Here is a 17,798-nt window from a genome sequence, read left to right on the forward strand (position 1 = left end):
TTCCATATTTCAATGTCCTAAATACTCTCTCATAAGCGTTATGTTTCTGTGTTTTTAAATTAATGTGGCAATCTTTAATCAACTGAATTTGGTCTACCTTGTCGTACAAAATCGTCGGTTTATTCGTTATTTTTATCTTCAAATCTTTCAAAATCTGTTTTCCTTCTAAAATCATTTCTTGGACAGTCACATATAAAAAAATTTCATCACTCAAAGGCCAAACTATAGTATGAATTCCAAAATATGTTGCTTTCATTTGAAGGTTTTTGAACAATTCAGACAAATTTATTTTGCCATCTTCCATTACTCTCACTAAATCTATCTCTATAAATTCATTTGGACAATTTCCAAAATTCTTCATTCTATGATCCCATTTTTCAACAGTCAAAATTAAATCACTAACATGAACTATAGGCAAAGAATTGAAGGATGGACATTCTTCAATAATCAATTGAACTGGAGATTCGAAACTATCTTGAATTTTTATTAACTGATGTTTAATCTCATTGAAAGTTTTTAAATAATAATCAATAGAAGTTGCCATATTTTTTCTTTTTTTATAATACAACTCATTCCAATTATTGCAGTAAGAAATGTGATAGATTGCGAATCGACAAAAGAAAACCAAATTTATTAATAAAATGAAATATTTAACTTCACTTTTATATAATTTACCTCAGAATCAGATTGTTTTTTTAATGAATTTTTCTAATTACTTTCTTTAATTAAAACAAGAAAAATCTTTTTTTTTTCGTGCTTCTAAGTGTTTACCAAAAAAAAAATAAGTCAATGATATTACTTCTTGGAAAGTTTGTTTTATTTAATCACTTATATACTCTTTAAAATTCTGTAGTACCTTATAAATCCAATATTTTATCGGAATTGACCATAATTCATGTCCAAAAATCATCATAATTGTTTTATATTCACAATTTACAAGAAAAGAAAAACAAAATTATTGTACTTAAAGCTGAATATTCCAATTCTTGTGTATTCTGGATGTTCCATCGAATGAGTTCTGGCTGCTCCTGTTGCTGTTGTTGCTGCTACTATATCGTCACTGGGTTGTCGTGCATTATTCGTCTTGGAAGTCAATCACCTCTACTAAATATACTCATGTATTGCTGCATACTCGAATTGTTTCAATGATTCAATGTTAACGTTGATACTGTTTTTAATACGCTGCTTGTGCTTGCATATTTTCTATAAAAATTCCAGTCCACTTTGTTGATATGTACACAATTTTTTTTTTTAGTTTATAAATTGCGTATCGGAAATTTCGGTAATTCATTAATTGCACAAATGTTTTTAATCAAATGTTTCATTGTTTCGACATATTTTCCATCAATGCATTTTACAACTTAACCTTTACTCGGTTTCGTCTAGTGCCCCGAAGAGCCGCGTACTTACAGTACACCTAGATTACTTTTCCTTTCTTAGGTTTTTGCTACAAAAATATTTCTATGGAAAATAAAACTCACAAATTTTTCCAAGTTATTTTAAATTAATATTTCGTCTAAGTCCACAACATTTTATTTTTCACAAAATTTTTCAAAGTGTTTTATTTTAATTATTGAAATTTTTCTAAGTCCGCTTTGAAAAAAATCACGCCAGAAATTCGTACTGGCTTAGGATCGCCATGAAGAAATATTAAAAATCACTTCTTTATTTTCAAACACTTTATTAGAAATTAATTCAATTACACACAAAAACACAATGTCACTTTTAGTATGGTTAATTCTAATAGTCGCGGGTCGGGTGAGACAACTTAAGACAAATTAAACTGAATGAAACTGAATGAATCCTTAGCTAGCGTTAAACCTTTACTTATAGTGAATTTAACATTGAAGGTATAGCAAGTCGTAAAAAACCCATTAAATTTTATTGTTTTCCCATATGCGCTTATTCATAAAAAACCAAGATTTTCATCTTCGGAATTTCTTAATTGTTTTTCTCTCTAAGAGGTCTTTCTCTTGTACTAGTTCAATCATACATTTTCCATATAGTCAATGTATTTTGAATTTCTCATAAATCAAAAGACTTTCTTGAGTAGAAATACTCCCGCAAGCATTTGGCGGTTATTTAACGAATATTGAAAATATAATGCAATCGACAATGGTATACAAAATTCTTGTTGCATCATCTTTAATCGCCTAACTTGCTACTATAATGATAATCTATTTAAAGGCGTTATCTCAAAATTAAGTAGTATGAGATCTTCAAGAATTATTTGAATTAATTAATGATTGAGAAATAATTCCTTTACAATACCATTACTGTTTGTGGTCATTTTACTGATTATTCCAGTCAGGAAAAAAAAAAAACATTTCCCAGACTCACAGATGATGAAGACGTTAGCTCTAATAAACATCGAACAAAACCTCACGTAAATGTTGGGTCGTGAATGTCTGGTGTGCTTGTGCTTTTGTATGTTGGAATCAATAGTTCCATGGATCGAAAGTGCTAAAAAAGTGAATCTGACGAAGGACGGGGACTAGCTAAAGGTCCAACTGCCTCAGAGGGCCCAAATTAAAAGAATCGAAATAAATCGAAATTGGAAAGAGTGTTGGGACAGTGCCATAGAATGTATAGGTTGCAGTGCCCCTTAAAACCATCAAATTTTTCCACACGCAGCCAAATGCGTACGGATTTTGTTACTGCTTTCGATGCATGTAACCCCAGTGCTGTCTAAAATCATTGTGGGCAATCGCTGGACCCCGATTGATCATTAATTTGACTTCATTAAAAAATTAACTTTCGAAGTTCCGATTGCACGTCTGTCACGACGCACTCGTTTTCCATGCGACATTGAATAACCTTGGACGATTGGATGACCTCACGATTAAGATTAGAGTGTCGACATTACGAATCCATCACAACATCCCGGACGGCTCTCGGGTTTCCCCAAAATAATTAACAATTTGGACAATCGTGTACGGTTGGACTACTTTGTGCAAAGTTTTGTATCGTGCTATACAGGCATGATGTTGTTTCCGTGAGGGACTAATGTTTTGTCAGTACCACATTTGCACCGCATTTTTCGAATAAAAATACGCAAATCGTGTGTACCGCAAACATTCAACGCTTTCAAACCGAAATCTAAAAACAAAACATTTACAATGGCCGACACTGCTGTGACCGAAGCTGCTCCCCCAGCTACCTCATCTCCAGCTGCAAAGAAAAGCAAGACTGCTTCTGCTGCATCGAAGAAACCACGAGTGAAGCCAACCCATCCGCCAACAGCCGATATGGTTAATGCTGCTATCAAAAGCCTGAAAGAACGTGGTGGCTCATCGTTGCAGGCAATCAAGAAGTACATCACAGCCAATTACAAGATCGATGCCGAGAAACTATCGCCTTTCATCAAGAAATACCTGAAGAGTGCCGTTACCGGTGGCAAATTGATCCAAACCAAAGGCAAGGGTGCTTCTGGTTCATTCAAACTTTCTGCTACTGTTGCAAAATCAAAGTCCGAATCGGCACCGAAGAAAGCTGCTGCCAAGCCCAAGAAAGCTAAGGCAGCGACCGGTGAAAAGAAACCGAAAGCGAAGAAAGCTGCATCTCCAGCTAAGAAGAAGCCTGCAGCCAAAAGTGCTGAAAAGAAGAAGAAAGCCGCAGCACCAGCTAAAGCAGCAAAGAAGGCTGGTTCCGTGAAGGCACCAAAAGCCCCAAAGGAAAAGTCAACGAAACCGAAAGCTGCCGCTAAAAAGCCAAAAACACCAAAACCCAAGAAGGCAGCTCCAGCCAAGAAAGCAGCACCAAAGAAGGCAGCTGCACCAAAAAAGAAGTAAATTCCTTAAAACATGGGAATTTTCGCCAATTATAAATTGCAATGATCCGATTGCATTGAAAAACACAGCCCTTATTAGGGCTACCAAATTGCTGACGAAAACGTGCAATTCATTTCCATTAATAATACACAACGCGTCTACTATAGTAGTGCGACACTACGACTCGTCGCCATAAAATCAGAATTTTTTGTTGATTCGTTGATTCTTCGAGCTACTTTTAACGAAATTGAACATGTTGATGTACACTACAGGCTCCCATGTATCTTATTATTTTATGTAAGCTGGTCATGCTGAACCAATTTAGGACTGATCACTGCCTATCGAACATCATAATCAAGTTCTGTTGATTTACGTAACAAAACTAAAAAAGAACTAAAACCAATTTTTCACATTTTCTGTGGGATATCCTCTGCTTCGAAATACAACCTTCCCACATGCCTCAACAAAAAATGTACTGTTGCTGCCTACGGTATTGTTCGATTGAAATTTGTATTTTTTGACAGTTGAAAAATCTGCCCAATATTCTCATCTCCTATACTCGAAAGGTTTGTAATTTGTATTATTGTTTATACGGAAAATGAACGTATCGTTTTTCGTTATGAATTTGTTGGTCCTGAAAAGGACCGATTTTGATTGTGGGATGTCGTCACTTATGTAACATCTTAAGCACGTTCACCACGAATACGTCTGGCCAATTGGATATCCTTTGGCATGATGGTAACTCGCTTGGCGTGGATTGCGCACAAATTGGTGTCTTCGAACAGACCGACCAAATAGGCTTCGCTGGCCTCCTGTAGAGCCATAACAGCCGAACTTTGGAAACGTAAATCGGTCTTGAAATCTTGAGCGATCTCACGAACGAGCCGTTGGAAAGGCAATTTACGAATCAACAATTCGGTGCTCTTTTGGTAGCGACGGATTTCTCGCAATGCAACGGTACCAGGGCGATAACGATGTGGCTTCTTAACTCCACCAGTTGCTGGTGCACTTTTACGTGCAGCCTTGGTGGCCAATTGTTTACGTGGTGCTTTGCCACCGGTCGATTTGCGTGCAGTTTGCTTTGTACGAGCCATTTTTCTCTCTTTTGCTGTTGTTTACTTGTCAACGATCAGAAACAGAATGAGGAGAGCGCAACACATTCCCCTCTATTTATATCATTTTGACAGCTCGTTGTATGGCACGGAATGTTTGCATTTTCCCAACTTTGTCGACTGGAATCGGAACATTTTCTTTTTGATTTTCCTTAATTTCGTCGACAGCAAATAGAAAATCGAGAAAAATCGAAATTTGTGTGGAAATTGCAGATTTTAGCCGGAAAACGGAAAATGCAAGTGGAGGGGAGAAGTGTATATAAACGAGTGTGTACCGCTTGCAAAACATTCAGTATCGACTTGGTCGTTGTGTTGCACAGTTCGAATAAAAAAATAAAATTGAAAAATGACTGGACGCGGTAAAGGTGGTAAAGGTTTGGGAAAAGGAGGCGCCAAGCGTCATCGCAAAGTTTTGCGTGATAACATCCAAGGTATTACGAAGCCAGCCATTCGTCGATTGGCCCGTCGTGGTGGTGTCAAACGTATTTCCGGTTTGATCTATGAAGAAACCCGTGGTGTTCTGAAAGTTTTCTTGGAAAATGTTATCCGAGATGCAGTCACCTACACGGAACATGCTAAACGTAAGACCGTAACAGCCATGGATGTCGTTTATGCCTTGAAACGACAGGGACGTACATTGTACGGTTTCGGAGGTTAAATCATTCTGCGTTAACAAGAGCAACGCGCTTATTAAAATGGCCCTTTTCAGGGCCGCCAAAATCATAAATAAAAACGATTCGATACTCACTTTCGAACATAATAATACAAAACCCTATATGTTGAGAGGAATAATGTTAATGATGAAATTGAATTTCGAATGAAACTTCTGAATGTGTGACGCATGTGTACGTCTTGAGATTAGTTCTGTTTTCGATTATAATTAATGGAGCGTTAACAACAGTAGCAAAATTGGGCTAGGGAAATTATTGTGTAAGGGAAAAGGCTAAAAAAAAACAACACAAAGGGACCCATCCATTTTTCTTCATTCACAAGTTGTGTACGTTACAAAGAGTATAGCGTCTGACTTAAGGCGACGATAACAAATTTGATATTTTCTGATTAAAGCCATGCGAGTTGCGCATCATAAAACGCTTTGTTCTTTAAAATTGCAGCTGAAAATGAACGCAGCACCAACAGAAAAGCTTCTATTTTTCTCGTATTATTCTATCGAATGATTCAATTGTTTTTCGTTAAATTTTTGGTCGCCCTTAAAAGGGCGTTTTTTCGGGTATACTCGAGATGTTTCCAGTATACAGGGCACTTAAGCCTTCTTTTCGGTCTTTTTCGGCAACAAAACTGCCTGAATGTTGGGCAGAACACCACCTTGGGCAATGGTTACACCCGACAACAACTTGTTCAATTCTTCGTCGTTGCGGATGGCCAACTGTAAGTGACGTGGAATGATTCTGGTCTTCTTGTTGTCACGGGCTGCGTTACCAGCCAATTCCAATACTTCAGCAGCCAAATATTCCATCACAGCTGCCAAATAAACTGGAGCACCAGCACCGACACGTTCGGCATAGTTGCCTTTACGCAACAATCGGTGAATACGACCGACTGGAAACTGTAATCCGGCACGGTTCGAACGAGACTTTGCCTTTCCCTTAACTTTTCCACCTTTACCACGGCCAGACATTTTTCAAATTGGTTTTTTAATTTACTTGTTTACAGCACGAAACTGAATGACTGAATGATACCGAACGTACGCGTCTACTGTCTTTATATGCACGTTCGTTCAACCATATGGATGAATGGGCGGAGCCATCTCGTTGAACAAAAGTGAATATAAAAGTGCGGTACGAATGTGACGGTATTGATATAGTTTCATTGAGTGTATCGTTCAGTAAACATGCCACCAAAGACAAGCGGAAAAGCTGCCAAGAAGGCCGGTAAGGCGCAAAAGAACATTTCGAAAGGCGACAAGAAGAAGAAACGCAAGCGTAAGGAATCTTATGCCATCTACATCTACAAAGTGTTGAAGCAAGTGCATCCAGACACTGGTATTTCGAGCAAAGCCATGAGTATCATGAACAGTTTCGTTAATGATATTTTCGAACGCATTGCTGCCGAAGCATCCCGTTTGGCTCACTACAACAAACGATCGACCATCACCAGTCGGGAAATTCAAACCGCTGTTCGTCTGTTGTTGCCTGGTGAATTGGCCAAGCACGCTGTCAGTGAAGGCACAAAAGCCGTCACCAAATACACCAGCTCCAAGTAAATTGGTTTTAAAAAAAAATGGTTTCACATTGAAATCTCCGACATCAAAACAAACGGCTCTTTTCAGAGCCACCATTTCATTTACGAAAAACATTTGAAATCAATTCGAAAATAATACAAAAAAAAACCGACTCCGAAACTTTGGGTGTGGCTCTACTCCGTCTAACTGTAATTGGGCTTTGGCCATGATTTTTAATATTGTTCTACATAATTGAGAGTGGTCGCTGAGCTTTAGGCTTGATTAGATTTAGACAGTCTCTTTATGAAATCTGCTAGCAATCATTAAGTAGAAGACAAACAAACAAAATGCAATGTCGCCCATCCACAATTCGTTAATAGAAATAAATTTGAGCTGTGTGTGGTCCGTCCACTTTCAGTCGCTATTTCTGTACAGATGTTGACATATATGGGGCAGTCAAGAAAACCGACTTTTTCCACTTTTAAAGGAAGATCCTAAAGGCGAACGTTGACTGTCTTTTCTGGAACATAAAATTTTTTGTCCATCACCAACCGAGTTAAAATAACGGTCTGTTGTTTGCGTCAATCAGTCAATGGGTTAGTAAACAATGATGTCTGCAGAAGAAATTCGAACGCGTTGTAACTCGCATTCAATGTGTTAGTGGCGTGGATTTCATGCCATACCATTACTGTTTGTGGTCATTTCACTGATTATTCCAGTCAGGAAAAAAAAAACATTTCCCAGACTCACAGGTCTAGATGATGAAAAGGTTAGCTCTAATAAACATCGAACAAAACCTCACGTAAATGTTGGCTCGTGAATGTCTGGTGTGCTTGTGCTTTTGTATGTCGGAATCAATAGTTGTTCCATGGATCGAAAGTGGTAAAAAAGTGAATCTGACGAAGAACGAGGACTAGCTAAAGGTCCAACTGCCACAGAGGGCCCAAATTAAAAGAATCGAAATAAATCGAAATTGGAAAGAGTGTTGGGACAGCGCCATAGAATGTAGAGGTTGCAGTGCCCCTTAAAACCATCAAATTTTTCCACACACAGCCAAATGCATACGGATTTTGTTACTGCTTTCGATGCATGTAACTCCATTGCTGCCTAAAATCATTGTGGGCAATCGCTGGATCCCGATTGATCATTAATTTGACTTCATTAAAAAATTAACTTTCGAAGTTCCGATTGCACGTCTGTCACGACGCACTCGTTTTCCATGCGACATTGAATAACCTTGGACGATTGGATGACCTCACGATTAAGATTAGAGTGTCGACATTACGAATCCATCACAACATCCCGGACGGCTCTCGGGTTTCCCCAAAATAATTAACAATTTGGACAATCGTGTACGGTTGGACTACTTTGTGCAAAGTTTTGTATCGTGCTATACAGGCATGATGTTGTTTCCGTGAGGGACTAATGTTTTGTCAGTACCACATTTGCACCGCATTTTTCGAATAAAAATACGCAAATCGTGTGTACCGCAAACATTCAACGCTTTCAAACCGAAATCTAAAAACAAAACATTTACAATGGCCGACACTGCTGTGACCTCATCTCCAGCTGCAAAGAAAAGCAAGACTGCTTCTGCTGCATCGAAGAAACCACGAGTGAAGCCAACCCATCCGCCAACAGCCGATATGGTTAATGCTGCTATCAAAAGCCTGAAAGAACGTGGTGGTTCATCGTTGCAGGCAATCAAGAAGTACATCACAGCCAATTACAAGATCGATGCCGAGAAACTATCGCCTTTCATCAAGAAATACCTGAAGAGTGCCGTTACCGGTGGCAAATTGATCCAAACCAAAGGCAAGGGTGCTTCTGGTTCATTCAAACTTTCTGCTACTGTTGCAAAATCAAAGTCCGAATCGGCACCGAAGAAAGCTGCTGCCAAGCCCAAGAAAGCTAAGGCAGCGACCGGTGAAAAGAAACCGAAAGCGAAGAAAGCTGCATCTCCAGCTAAGAAGAAGCCTGCAGCCAAAAGTGCTGAAAAGAAGAAGAAAGCCGCAGCACCAGCTAAAGCAGCAAAGAAGGCTGGTTCCGTGAAGGCACCAAAAGCCCCAAAGGAAAAGTCAACGAAACCGAAAGCTGCCGCTAAAAAGCCAAAAACACCAAAACCCAAGAAGGCAGCTCCAGCCAAGAAAGCAGCACCAAAGAAGGCAGCTGCACCAAAAAAGAAGTAAATTCCTTAAAACACGGGAATTTTCGCCAATTATAAATTGCAATGATCCGATTGCATTGAAAAACACAGTCCTTATTAGGGCTACCAAATTGCTGACGAAAACGTGCAATCCATTTCCATTAATAATACACAACGCGTCTACTATAGTAGTGCGACACTACGACTCGTCGCCATAAAATCAGAATTTTTTGTTGATTCGTTGATTCTTCGAGCTACTTTTAACGAAATTGAACATGTTGATGTACACTACAGGCTCCCATGTATCTTATTATTTTATGTAAGCTGGTCATGCTGAACTAATTTAGGACTGATCACTGCCTATCGAACATCATAATCAAGTTCTGTTGATTTACGTAACAAAACTAAAAAAGAACAAAAACCAATTTTTCACATTTTCTGTGGGATATCCTCTGCTTCGAAATACAACCTTCCCACATGCCTCAACAAAAAATGTACTGTTGCTGCCTACGGTATTGTTCGATTGAAATTTGTATTTTTTGACAGTTGAAAAATCTGCCCAATATTCTCATCTCCTATACTCGAAAGGTTTGTAATTTGTATTATTGTTTATACGGAAAATGAACGTATCGTTTTTCGTTATGAATTTGTTGGTCCTGAAAAGGACCGATTTTGATTGTGGGATGTCGTCACTTATGTAACATCTTAAGCACGTTCACCACGAATACGTCTGGCCAATTGGATATCCTTTGGCATGATGGTAACTCGCTTGGCGTGGATTGCGCACAAATTGGTGTCTTCGAACAGACCGACCAAATAGGCTTCGCTGGCCTCCTGTAGAGCCATAACAGCCGAACTTTGGAAACGTAAATCGGTCTTGAAATCTTGAGCGATCTCACGAACGAGCCGTTGGAAAGGCAATTTACGAATCAACAATTCGGTGCTCTTTTGGTAGCGACGGATTTCTCGCAATGCAACGGTACCAGGGCGATAACGATGTGGCTTCTTAACTCCACCAGTAGCTGGTGCACTTTTACGTGCAGCCTTGGTGGCCAATTGTTTACGAGGTGCTTTGCCACCGGTCGATTTACGTGCAGTTTGCTTTGTACGAGCCATTTTTCTCTCTTTTGCTGTTGTTTGCTTGTCAACGATCAGAAACAGAATGAGGAGAGCGCAACACATTCCCCTCTATTTATATCATTTTGACAGCTCGTTGTATGGCACGGAATGTTTGCATTTTCCCAACTTTGTCGACTGGAATCGGAAAATTTTCTTTTTGATTTTCCTTAATTTCGTCGACAGCAAATAGAAAATCGAGAAAAATCGAAATTTGTGCGGAAATTGAAGATTTTAGCCGGAAAACGGAAAATGCAAGTGGAGGGGAGAAGTGTATATAAATGAGTGCGTACCGCTTGCAAAACATTCAGTATCGACTTGGTCGTTGTGTTGCACAGTTCGAATAAAAAAATAAAATTGAAAAATGACTGGACGCGGTAAAGGTGGTAAAGGTTTGGGAAAAGGAGGCGCCAAGCGTCATCGCAAAGTTTTGCGTGATAACATCCAAGGTATTACGAAGCCAGCCATTCGTCGATTGGCCCGTCGTGGTGGTGTCAAACGTATTTCCGGTTTGATCTATGAAGAAACCCGTGGTGTTCTGAAAGTTTTCTTGGAAAATGTTATCCGAGATGCAGTCACCTACACGGAACATGCTAAACGTAAGACCGTAACAGCCATGGATGTCGTTTATGCCTTGAAACGACAGGGACGTACATTGTACGGTTTCGGAGGTTAAATCATTCTGCATTAACAAGAGCAACGCGCTTATTAAAATGGCCCTTTTCAGGGCCGCCAAAATCATAAATAAAAACGATTCGATACTCACTTTCGAACATAATAATACAAAACCGTATATGATGAGAGGAATAATGTTAATGACATGAAATGATGAAATTGAATTTCGAATGAAACTTCTGAATGTGTGACGCATGTGTACGTCTTGAGATTAGTTCTGTTTTCGATTATAATTAATGGAGCGTTAACAACAGTAGCAAAATTGGGCTAGGGAAATTATTGTGTAAGGGAAAAGGCTAAAAAAAAACAACACAAAGGGACCCATCCATTTTTCTTCATTCACAAGTTGTGTACGTTACAAAGAGTATAGCGTCTGACTTAAGGCGACGATAACAAATTTGATATTTTCTGATTAAAGCCATGCGAGTTGCGCATCATAAAACGCTTTGTTCTTTAAAATTGCAGCTGAAAATGAACGCAGCACCAACAGAAAAGCTTCTATTTTTCTCGTATTATTCTATCGAATGATTCAATTGTTTTTCGTTAAATTTTTGGTCGCCCTTAAAAGGGCGTTTTTTCGGGTATACTCGAGATGTTTCCAGTATACAGGGCACTTAAGCCTTCTTTTCGGTCTTTTTCGGCAACAAAACTGCCTGAATGTTGGGCAGAACACCACCTTGGGCAATGGTTACACCCGACAACAACTTGTTCAATTCTTCGTCGTTGCGGATGGCCAACTGTAAGTGACGTGGAATGATTCTGGTCTTCTTGTTGTCACGGGCTGCGTTACCAGCCAATTCCAATACTTCAGCAGCCAAATATTCCATCACAGCTGCCAAATAAACTGGAGCACCAGCACCGACACGTTCGGCATAGTTGCCTTTACGCAACAATCGGTGAATACGACCGACTGGAAACTGTAATCCGGCACGGTTCGAACGAGACTTTGCCTTTCCCTTAACTTTTCCACCTTTACCACGGCCAGACATTTTTCAAATTGGTTTTTTAATTTACTTGTTTACAGCACGAAACTGAATGACTGAATGATACCGAACGTACGCGTCTACTGTCTTTATATGCACGTTCGTTCAACCATATGGATGAATGGGCGGAGCCATCTCGTTGAACAAAAGTGAATATAAAAGTGCGGTACGAATGTGACGGTATTGATATAGTTTCATTGAGTGTATCGTTCAGTAAACATGCCACCAAAGACAAGCGGAAAAGCTGCCAAGAAGGCCGGTAAGGCGCAAAAGAACATTTCGAAAGGCGACAAGAAGAAGAAACGCAAGCGTAAGGAATCTTATGCCATCTACATCTACAAAGTGTTGAAGCAAGTGCATCCAGACACTGGTATTTCGAGCAAAGCCATGAGTATCATGAACAGTTTCGTTAATGATATTTTCGAACGCATTGCTGCCGAAGCATCCCGTTTGGCTCACTACAACAAACGATCGACCATCACCAGTCGGGAAATTCAAACCGCTGTTCGTCTGTTGTTGCCTGGTGAATTGGCCAAGCACGCTGTCAGTGAAGGCACAAAAGCCGTCACCAAATACACCAGCTCCAAGTAAATTGGTTTTTAAAAAAATGGTTTCACATTGAAATCTCCGACATCAAAACAAACGGCTCTTTTCAGAGCCACCATTTCATTTACGAAAAACATTTGAAATCAATTCGAAAATAATACAAAAAAAAACCGACTCCGAAACTTTGGGTGTGGCTCTACTAACTGTAATTGGGCTTTGGCCATGATTTTTAATATTGTTCTACATAATTGAGAGTGGTCGCTGAGTTTTAGGCTTGATTAGATTTAGACAGTCTCTTTATGAAATCTGCTAGCAATCATTAAGTAGAAGACAAACAAACAAAATGCAATGTCGCCCATCCACAATTCGTTAATAGAAATAAATTTGAGCTGTGTGTGGTCCGTCCACTTTCAGTCGCTATTTCTGTACAGATGTTGACATATATGGGGCAGTCAAGAAAACCGACTTTTTCCACTTTTAAAGGAAGATCCTAAAGGCGAACGTTGACTGTCTTTTCTGGAACATAAAATTTTTTGTCCATCACCAACCGAGTTAAAATAACGGTCTGTTGTTTGCGTCAATCAGTCAATGGGTTAGTAAACAATGATGTCTGCAGAAGAAATTCGAACGCGTTGTAACTCGCATTCAATGTGTTAGTGGCGTGGATTTCATGCCATACCATTACTGTTTGTGGTCATTTCACTGATTATTCCAGTCAGGAAAAAAAAACATTTCCCAGACTCACAGGTCAGATGATGAAAACGTTAGCTCTAATAAACATCGAACAAAACCTCACGTAAATGTTGGCTCGTGAATGTCTGGTGTGCTTGTGCTTTTGTATGTCGGAATCAATAGTTGTTCCATGGATCGAAAGTGGTAAAAAAGTGAATCTGACGAAGAACGAGGACTAGCTAAAGGTCCAACTGCCTCAGAGGGCCCAAATTAAAAGAATCGAAGGAAAGAGTGTTGGGACAGCGCCACAGAATGTAGAGGTTGCAGTGCCCCTTAAAACCATCAAATTTTTCCACACACAGCCAAATGCATACGGATTTTGTTACTGCTTTCGATGCATGTAACTCCATTGCTGCCTAAAATCATTGTGGGCAATCGCTGGACCCCGATTGATCATTAATTTGACTTCATTAAAAAATTAACTTTCGAAGTTCCGATTGCACGTCTGTCACGACGCACTCGTTTTCCATGCGACATTGAATAACCTTGGACGATTGAATGACCTCACGATTAAGATTAGAGTGTCGACATTACGAATCCATCACAACATCCCGGACGGCTCTCGGGTTTCCCCAAAATAATTAACAATTTGGACAATCGTGTACGGTTGGACTACTTTGTGCAAAGTTTTGTATCGTGCTATACAGGCATGATGTTGTTTCCGTGAGGGACTAATGTTTTGTCAGTACCACATTTGCACCGCATTTTTCGAATAAAAATACGCAAATCGTGTGTACCGCAAACATTCAACGCTTTCAAACCGAAATCTAAAAACAAAACATTTACAATGGCCGACACTGCTGTGACCGAAGCTGCTCCCCCAGCTACCTCATCTCCAGCTGCAAAGAAAAGCAAGACTGCTTCTGCTGCATCGAAGAAACCACGAGTGAAGCCAACCCATCCGCCAACAGCCGATATGGTTAATGCTGCTATCAAAAGCCTGAAAGAACGTGGTGGTTCATCGTTGCAGGCAATCAAGAAGTACATCACAGCCAATTACAAGATCGATGCCGAGAAACTATCGCCTTTCATCAAGAAATACCTGAAGAGTGCCGTTACCGGTGGCAAATTGATCCAAACCAAAGGCAAGGGTGCTTCTGGTTCATTCAAACTTTCTGCTACTGTTGCAAAATCAAAGTCCGAATCGGCACCGAAGAAAGCTGCTGCCAAGCCCAAGAAAGCTAAGGCAGCGACCGGTGAAAAGAAACCGAAAGCGAAGAAAGCTGCATCTCCAGCTAAGAAGAAGCCTGCAGCCAAAAGTGCTGAAAAGAAGAAGAAAGCCGCAGCACCAGCTAAAGCAGCAAAGAAGGCTGGTTCCGTGAAGGCACCAAAAGCCCCAAAGGAAAAGTCAACGAAACCGAAAGCTGCCGCTAAAAAGCCAAAAACACCAAAACCCAAGAAGGCAGCTCCAGCCAAGAAAGCAGCACCAAAGAAGGCAGCTGCACCAAAAAAGAAGTAAATTCCTTAAAACACGGGAATTTTCGCCAATTATAAATTGCAATGATCCGATTGCATTGAAAAACACAGCCCTTATTAGGGCTACCAAATTGCTGACGAAAACGTGCAATCCATTTCCATTAATAATACACAACGCGTCTACTATAGTAGTGCGACACTACGACTCGTCGCCATAAAATCAGAATTTTTTGTTGATTCGTTGATTCTTCGAGCTACTTTTAACGAAATTGAACATGTTGATGTACACTACAGGCTCCCATGTATCTTATTATTTTATGTAAGCTGGTCATGCTGAACTAATTTAGGACTGATCACTGCCTATCGAACATCATAATCAAGTTCTGTTGATTTACGTAACAAAACTAAAAAAGAACAAAAACCAATTTTTCACATTTTCTGTGGGATATCCTCTGCTTCGAAATACAACCTTCCCACATGCCTCAACAAAAAATGTACTGTTGCTGCCTACGGTATTGGTTCGATTGAAATTTGTATTTTTTGACAGTTGAAAAATCTGCCCAATATTCTCATCTCCTATACTCGAAAGGTTTGTAATTTGTATTATTGTTTATACGGAAAATGAACGTATCGTTTTTCGTTATGAATTTGTTGGTCCTGAAAAGGACCGATTTTGATTGTGGGATGTCGTCACTTATGTAACATCTTAAGCACGTTCACCACGAATACGTCTGGCCAATTGGATATCCTTTGGCATGATGGTAACTCGCTTGGCGTGGATTGCGCACAAATTGGTGTCTTCGAACAGACCGACCAAATAGGCTTCGCTGGCCTCCTGTAGAGCCATAACAGCCGAACTTTGGAAACGTAAATCGGTCTTGAAATCTTGAGCGATCTCACGAACGAGCCGTTGGAAAGGCAATTTACGAATCAACAATTCGGTGCTCTTTTGGTAGCGACGGATTTCTCGCAATGCAACGGTACCAGGGCGATAACGATGTGGCTTCTTAACTCCACCAGTAGCTGGTGCACTTTTACGTGCAGCCTTGGTGGCCAATTGTTTACGTGGTGCTTTGCCACCGGTCGATTTACGTGCAGTTTGCTTTGTACGAGCCATTTTTCTCTCTTTTGCTGTTGTTTGCTTGTCAACGATCAGAAACAGAATGAGGAGAGCGCAACACATTCCCCTCTATTTATATCATTTTGACAGCTCGTTGTATGGCACGGAATGTTTGCATTTTCCCAACTTTGTCGACTGGAATCGGAAAATTTTCTTTTTGATTTTCCTTAATTTCGTCGACAGCAAATAGAAAATCGAGAAAAATCGAAATTTGTGCGGAAATTGAAGATTTTAGCCGGAAAACGGAAAATGCAAGTGGAGGGGAGAAGTGTATATAAATGAGTGCGTACCGCTTGCAAAACATTCAGTATCGACTTGGTCGTTGTGTTGCACAGTTCGAATAAAAAATAAAATTGAAAAATGACTGGACGCGGTAAAGGTGGTAAAGGTTTGGGAAAAGGAGGCGCCAAGCGTCATCGCAAAGTTTTGCGTGATAACATCCAAGGTATTACGAAGCCAGCCATTCGTCGATTGGCCCGTCGTGGTGGTGTCAAACGTATTTCCGGTTTGATCTATGAAGAAACCCGTGGTGTTCTGAAAGTTTTCTTGGAAAATGTTATCCGAGATGCAGTCACCTACACGGAACATGCTAAACGTAAGACCGTAACAGCCATGGATGTCGTTTATGCCTTGAAACGACAGGGACGTACATTGTACGGTTTCGGAGGTTAAATCATTCTGCGTTAACAAGAGCATCGCGCTTATTAAAATGGCCCTTTTCAGGGCCGCCAAAATCATAAATAAAAACGATTCGATACTCACTTTCGAACATAATAATACAAAACCCTATATGCTGAGAGGAATAATGTTAATGACATGAAATGATGAAATTGAATTTCGAATGAAACTTCTGAATGTGTGACGCATGTGTACGTCTTGAGATTAGTTCTGTTTTCGATTATAATTAATGGAGCGTTAACAACAGTAGCAAAATTGGGCTAGGGAAATTATTGCGTAAGGGAAAAGGCTAAAAAAAACAACACAAAGGGACCCATTCATTTTTCTTCATTCACAAGTTGTGTACGTTACAAAGAGTATAGCGTCTGACTTAAGGCGACGATAACAAATTTGATATTTTCTGATTAAAGCCATGCGAGTTGGCGCATCATAAAACGCTTTGTTCTTTAAAATTGCAGCTGAAAATGAACGCAGCACCAACAGAAAAGCTTCTATTTTTCTCGTATTATTCTATCGAATGATTCAATTGTTTTTCGTTAAATTTTGGTCGCCCTTAAAAGGGCGTTTTTTCGGGGTATACTCGAGATGTTTCCAGTATACAGGGCACTTAAGCCTTCTTTTCGGTCTTTTTCGGCAACAAAACTGCCTGAATGTTGGGCAGAACACCACCTTGGGCAATGCACGAATGTTCAATGTCGTTGCGGATGGCCAACCAAGTGACCAATGACTGCACGGGCTGCGTTACCAGCAATTCCAATACTTCAGCAGCCACCATCACAGCTGCCAAATCTGGAGCACCAGCAACACGTATAGTTGCCTTTACGCAACAATCGGTGAATACGACCGACTGGAAACTGTAATCCGGCACGGTTCGAACGAGACTTTGCCTTTCTTAACTTTTCCACCTTTACCACGGCCAGACGCAAATTGTTTTTTACTTGTTTACAGCACGAAACTGAATGACTGAATGATACCGAACGTACGCGTCTACTGTCTTTATATGCACGTTCGTTCAACCATATGGATGAATGGGCGGAGCCATCTCGTTGAACAAAAGTGAATATAAAAGTGCGGTACGAATGTGACGGTATTGATATAGTTTCATTGAGTGTATCGTTCAGTAAACATGCCACCAAAGACAAGCGGAAAAGCTGCCAAGAAGGCCGGTAAGGCCAAAAGAACATTTCGAAAGGCGACAAGAAGAAGAAACGCAAGCGTAAGGAATCTTATGCCATCTACATCTACAAAGTGTTGAAGGCAAGTGCATCCAGAAAGCTGGTATTTCGAGCAAAGCCATGAGTATCATGAACAGTTTCGTTAATGAT

The 17,798-nt window shown here is 40.0% G+C and overlaps 10 protein-coding genes across 10 annotated transcripts; 8 read left to right on the plus strand and 2 right to left on the minus strand.

Moving 5' to 3' along the window:
* Positions 1-3,029: 3,029 nt before the first annotated feature.
* Positions 3,030-3,868, plus strand: LOC119082986 (histone H1-like). The gene has a single exon (XM_037192623.1). It carries the CDS (start codon positions 3,120-3,122, stop codon positions 3,789-3,791), a length of 672 nt encoding a protein of 223 aa, XP_037048518.1. The 5' UTR covers positions 3,030-3,119; the 3' UTR covers positions 3,792-3,868.
* Positions 3,869-5,182: 1,314 nt separating this feature from the next.
* On the plus strand, positions 5,183-5,591 carry LOC119082999 (histone H4). Its single transcript, XM_037192634.1, has one exon. It carries the CDS (start codon positions 5,229-5,231, stop codon positions 5,538-5,540), a length of 312 nt encoding a protein of 103 aa, XP_037048529.1. The 5' UTR covers positions 5,183-5,228; the 3' UTR covers positions 5,541-5,591.
* A 488-nt stretch (positions 5,592-6,079) lies between these two features.
* Positions 6,080-6,568, minus strand: LOC119082993 (histone H2A). Its single transcript, XM_037192629.1, has one exon. The coding sequence runs from the start codon at positions 6,516-6,518 to the stop codon at positions 6,144-6,146; it is 375 nt and encodes a 124-aa protein (XP_037048524.1). The 5' UTR covers positions 6,519-6,568; the 3' UTR covers positions 6,080-6,143.
* A 141-nt stretch (positions 6,569-6,709) lies between these two features.
* Positions 6,710-7,107, plus strand: LOC119082996 (histone H2B-like). Its single transcript, XM_037192632.1, has one exon. It carries the CDS (start codon positions 6,732-6,734, stop codon positions 7,101-7,103), a length of 372 nt encoding a protein of 123 aa, XP_037048527.1. The 5' UTR covers positions 6,710-6,731; the 3' UTR covers positions 7,104-7,107.
* A 1,433-nt stretch (positions 7,108-8,540) lies between these two features.
* On the plus strand, positions 8,541-9,313 carry LOC119082988 (histone H1-like). Its single transcript, XM_037192625.1, has one exon. It carries the CDS (start codon positions 8,600-8,602, stop codon positions 9,248-9,250), a length of 651 nt encoding a protein of 216 aa, XP_037048520.1. The 5' UTR covers positions 8,541-8,599; the 3' UTR covers positions 9,251-9,313.
* Positions 9,314-10,616: 1,303 nt separating this feature from the next.
* On the plus strand, positions 10,617-11,006 carry LOC119083003 (histone H4). The gene has a single exon (XM_037192639.1). The coding sequence runs from the start codon at positions 10,688-10,690 to the stop codon at positions 10,997-10,999; it is 312 nt and encodes a 103-aa protein (XP_037048534.1). The 5' UTR covers positions 10,617-10,687; the 3' UTR covers positions 11,000-11,006.
* Positions 11,007-11,548: 542 nt separating this feature from the next.
* On the minus strand, positions 11,549-12,047 carry LOC119082989 (histone H2A). The gene has a single exon (XM_037192626.1). The coding sequence runs from the start codon at positions 11,985-11,987 to the stop codon at positions 11,613-11,615; it is 375 nt and encodes a 124-aa protein (XP_037048521.1). The 5' UTR covers positions 11,988-12,047; the 3' UTR covers positions 11,549-11,612.
* A 131-nt stretch (positions 12,048-12,178) lies between these two features.
* LOC119083005 (histone H2B-like) lies at positions 12,179-12,576 on the plus strand. The gene has a single exon (XM_037192641.1). It carries the CDS (start codon positions 12,201-12,203, stop codon positions 12,570-12,572), a length of 372 nt encoding a protein of 123 aa, XP_037048536.1. The 5' UTR covers positions 12,179-12,200; the 3' UTR covers positions 12,573-12,576.
* A 1,381-nt stretch (positions 12,577-13,957) lies between these two features.
* On the plus strand, positions 13,958-14,802 carry LOC119082985 (histone H1-like). Its single transcript, XM_037192622.1, has one exon. The coding sequence runs from the start codon at positions 14,047-14,049 to the stop codon at positions 14,716-14,718; it is 672 nt and encodes a 223-aa protein (XP_037048517.1). The 5' UTR covers positions 13,958-14,046; the 3' UTR covers positions 14,719-14,802.
* A 1,291-nt stretch (positions 14,803-16,093) lies between these two features.
* On the plus strand, positions 16,094-16,524 carry LOC119083002 (histone H4). Its single transcript, XM_037192638.1, has one exon. The coding sequence runs from the start codon at positions 16,156-16,158 to the stop codon at positions 16,465-16,467; it is 312 nt and encodes a 103-aa protein (XP_037048533.1). The 5' UTR covers positions 16,094-16,155; the 3' UTR covers positions 16,468-16,524.
* Positions 16,525-17,798: the final 1,274 nt, after the last annotated feature.

Source organism: Bradysia coprophila, unplaced genomic scaffold (genome assembly GCF_014529535.1).
Source record: "Bradysia coprophila strain Holo2 unplaced genomic scaffold, BU_Bcop_v1 contig_522, whole genome shotgun sequence".
NCBI classification, from domain to species: domain Eukaryota; kingdom Metazoa; phylum Arthropoda; class Insecta; order Diptera; family Sciaridae; genus Bradysia; species Bradysia coprophila.

Excerpts from the sequence above, each read along its gene's own strand:
- LOC119082986 (XM_037192623.1), top strand. The coding sequence starts at position 3,120 with ATGGCCGACACTGCTGTGACCGAAGCTGCTCCCCCAGCTACCTCATCT.
- LOC119082999 (XM_037192634.1), top strand. The coding sequence starts at position 5,229 with ATGACTGGACGCGGTAAAGGTGGTAAAGGTTTGGGAAAAGGAGGCGCC.
- LOC119082993 (XM_037192629.1), bottom strand. The coding sequence starts at position 6,518 with ATGTCTGGCCGTGGTAAAGGTGGAAAAGTTAAGGGAAAGGCAAAGTCT.
- LOC119082996 (XM_037192632.1), top strand. The coding sequence starts at position 6,732 with ATGCCACCAAAGACAAGCGGAAAAGCTGCCAAGAAGGCCGGTAAGGCG.
- LOC119082988 (XM_037192625.1), top strand. The coding sequence starts at position 8,600 with ATGGCCGACACTGCTGTGACCTCATCTCCAGCTGCAAAGAAAAGCAAG.
- LOC119083003 (XM_037192639.1), top strand. The coding sequence starts at position 10,688 with ATGACTGGACGCGGTAAAGGTGGTAAAGGTTTGGGAAAAGGAGGCGCC.
- LOC119082989 (XM_037192626.1), bottom strand. The coding sequence starts at position 11,987 with ATGTCTGGCCGTGGTAAAGGTGGAAAAGTTAAGGGAAAGGCAAAGTCT.
- LOC119083005 (XM_037192641.1), top strand. The coding sequence starts at position 12,201 with ATGCCACCAAAGACAAGCGGAAAAGCTGCCAAGAAGGCCGGTAAGGCG.
- LOC119082985 (XM_037192622.1), top strand. The coding sequence starts at position 14,047 with ATGGCCGACACTGCTGTGACCGAAGCTGCTCCCCCAGCTACCTCATCT.
- LOC119083002 (XM_037192638.1), top strand. The coding sequence starts at position 16,156 with ATGACTGGACGCGGTAAAGGTGGTAAAGGTTTGGGAAAAGGAGGCGCC.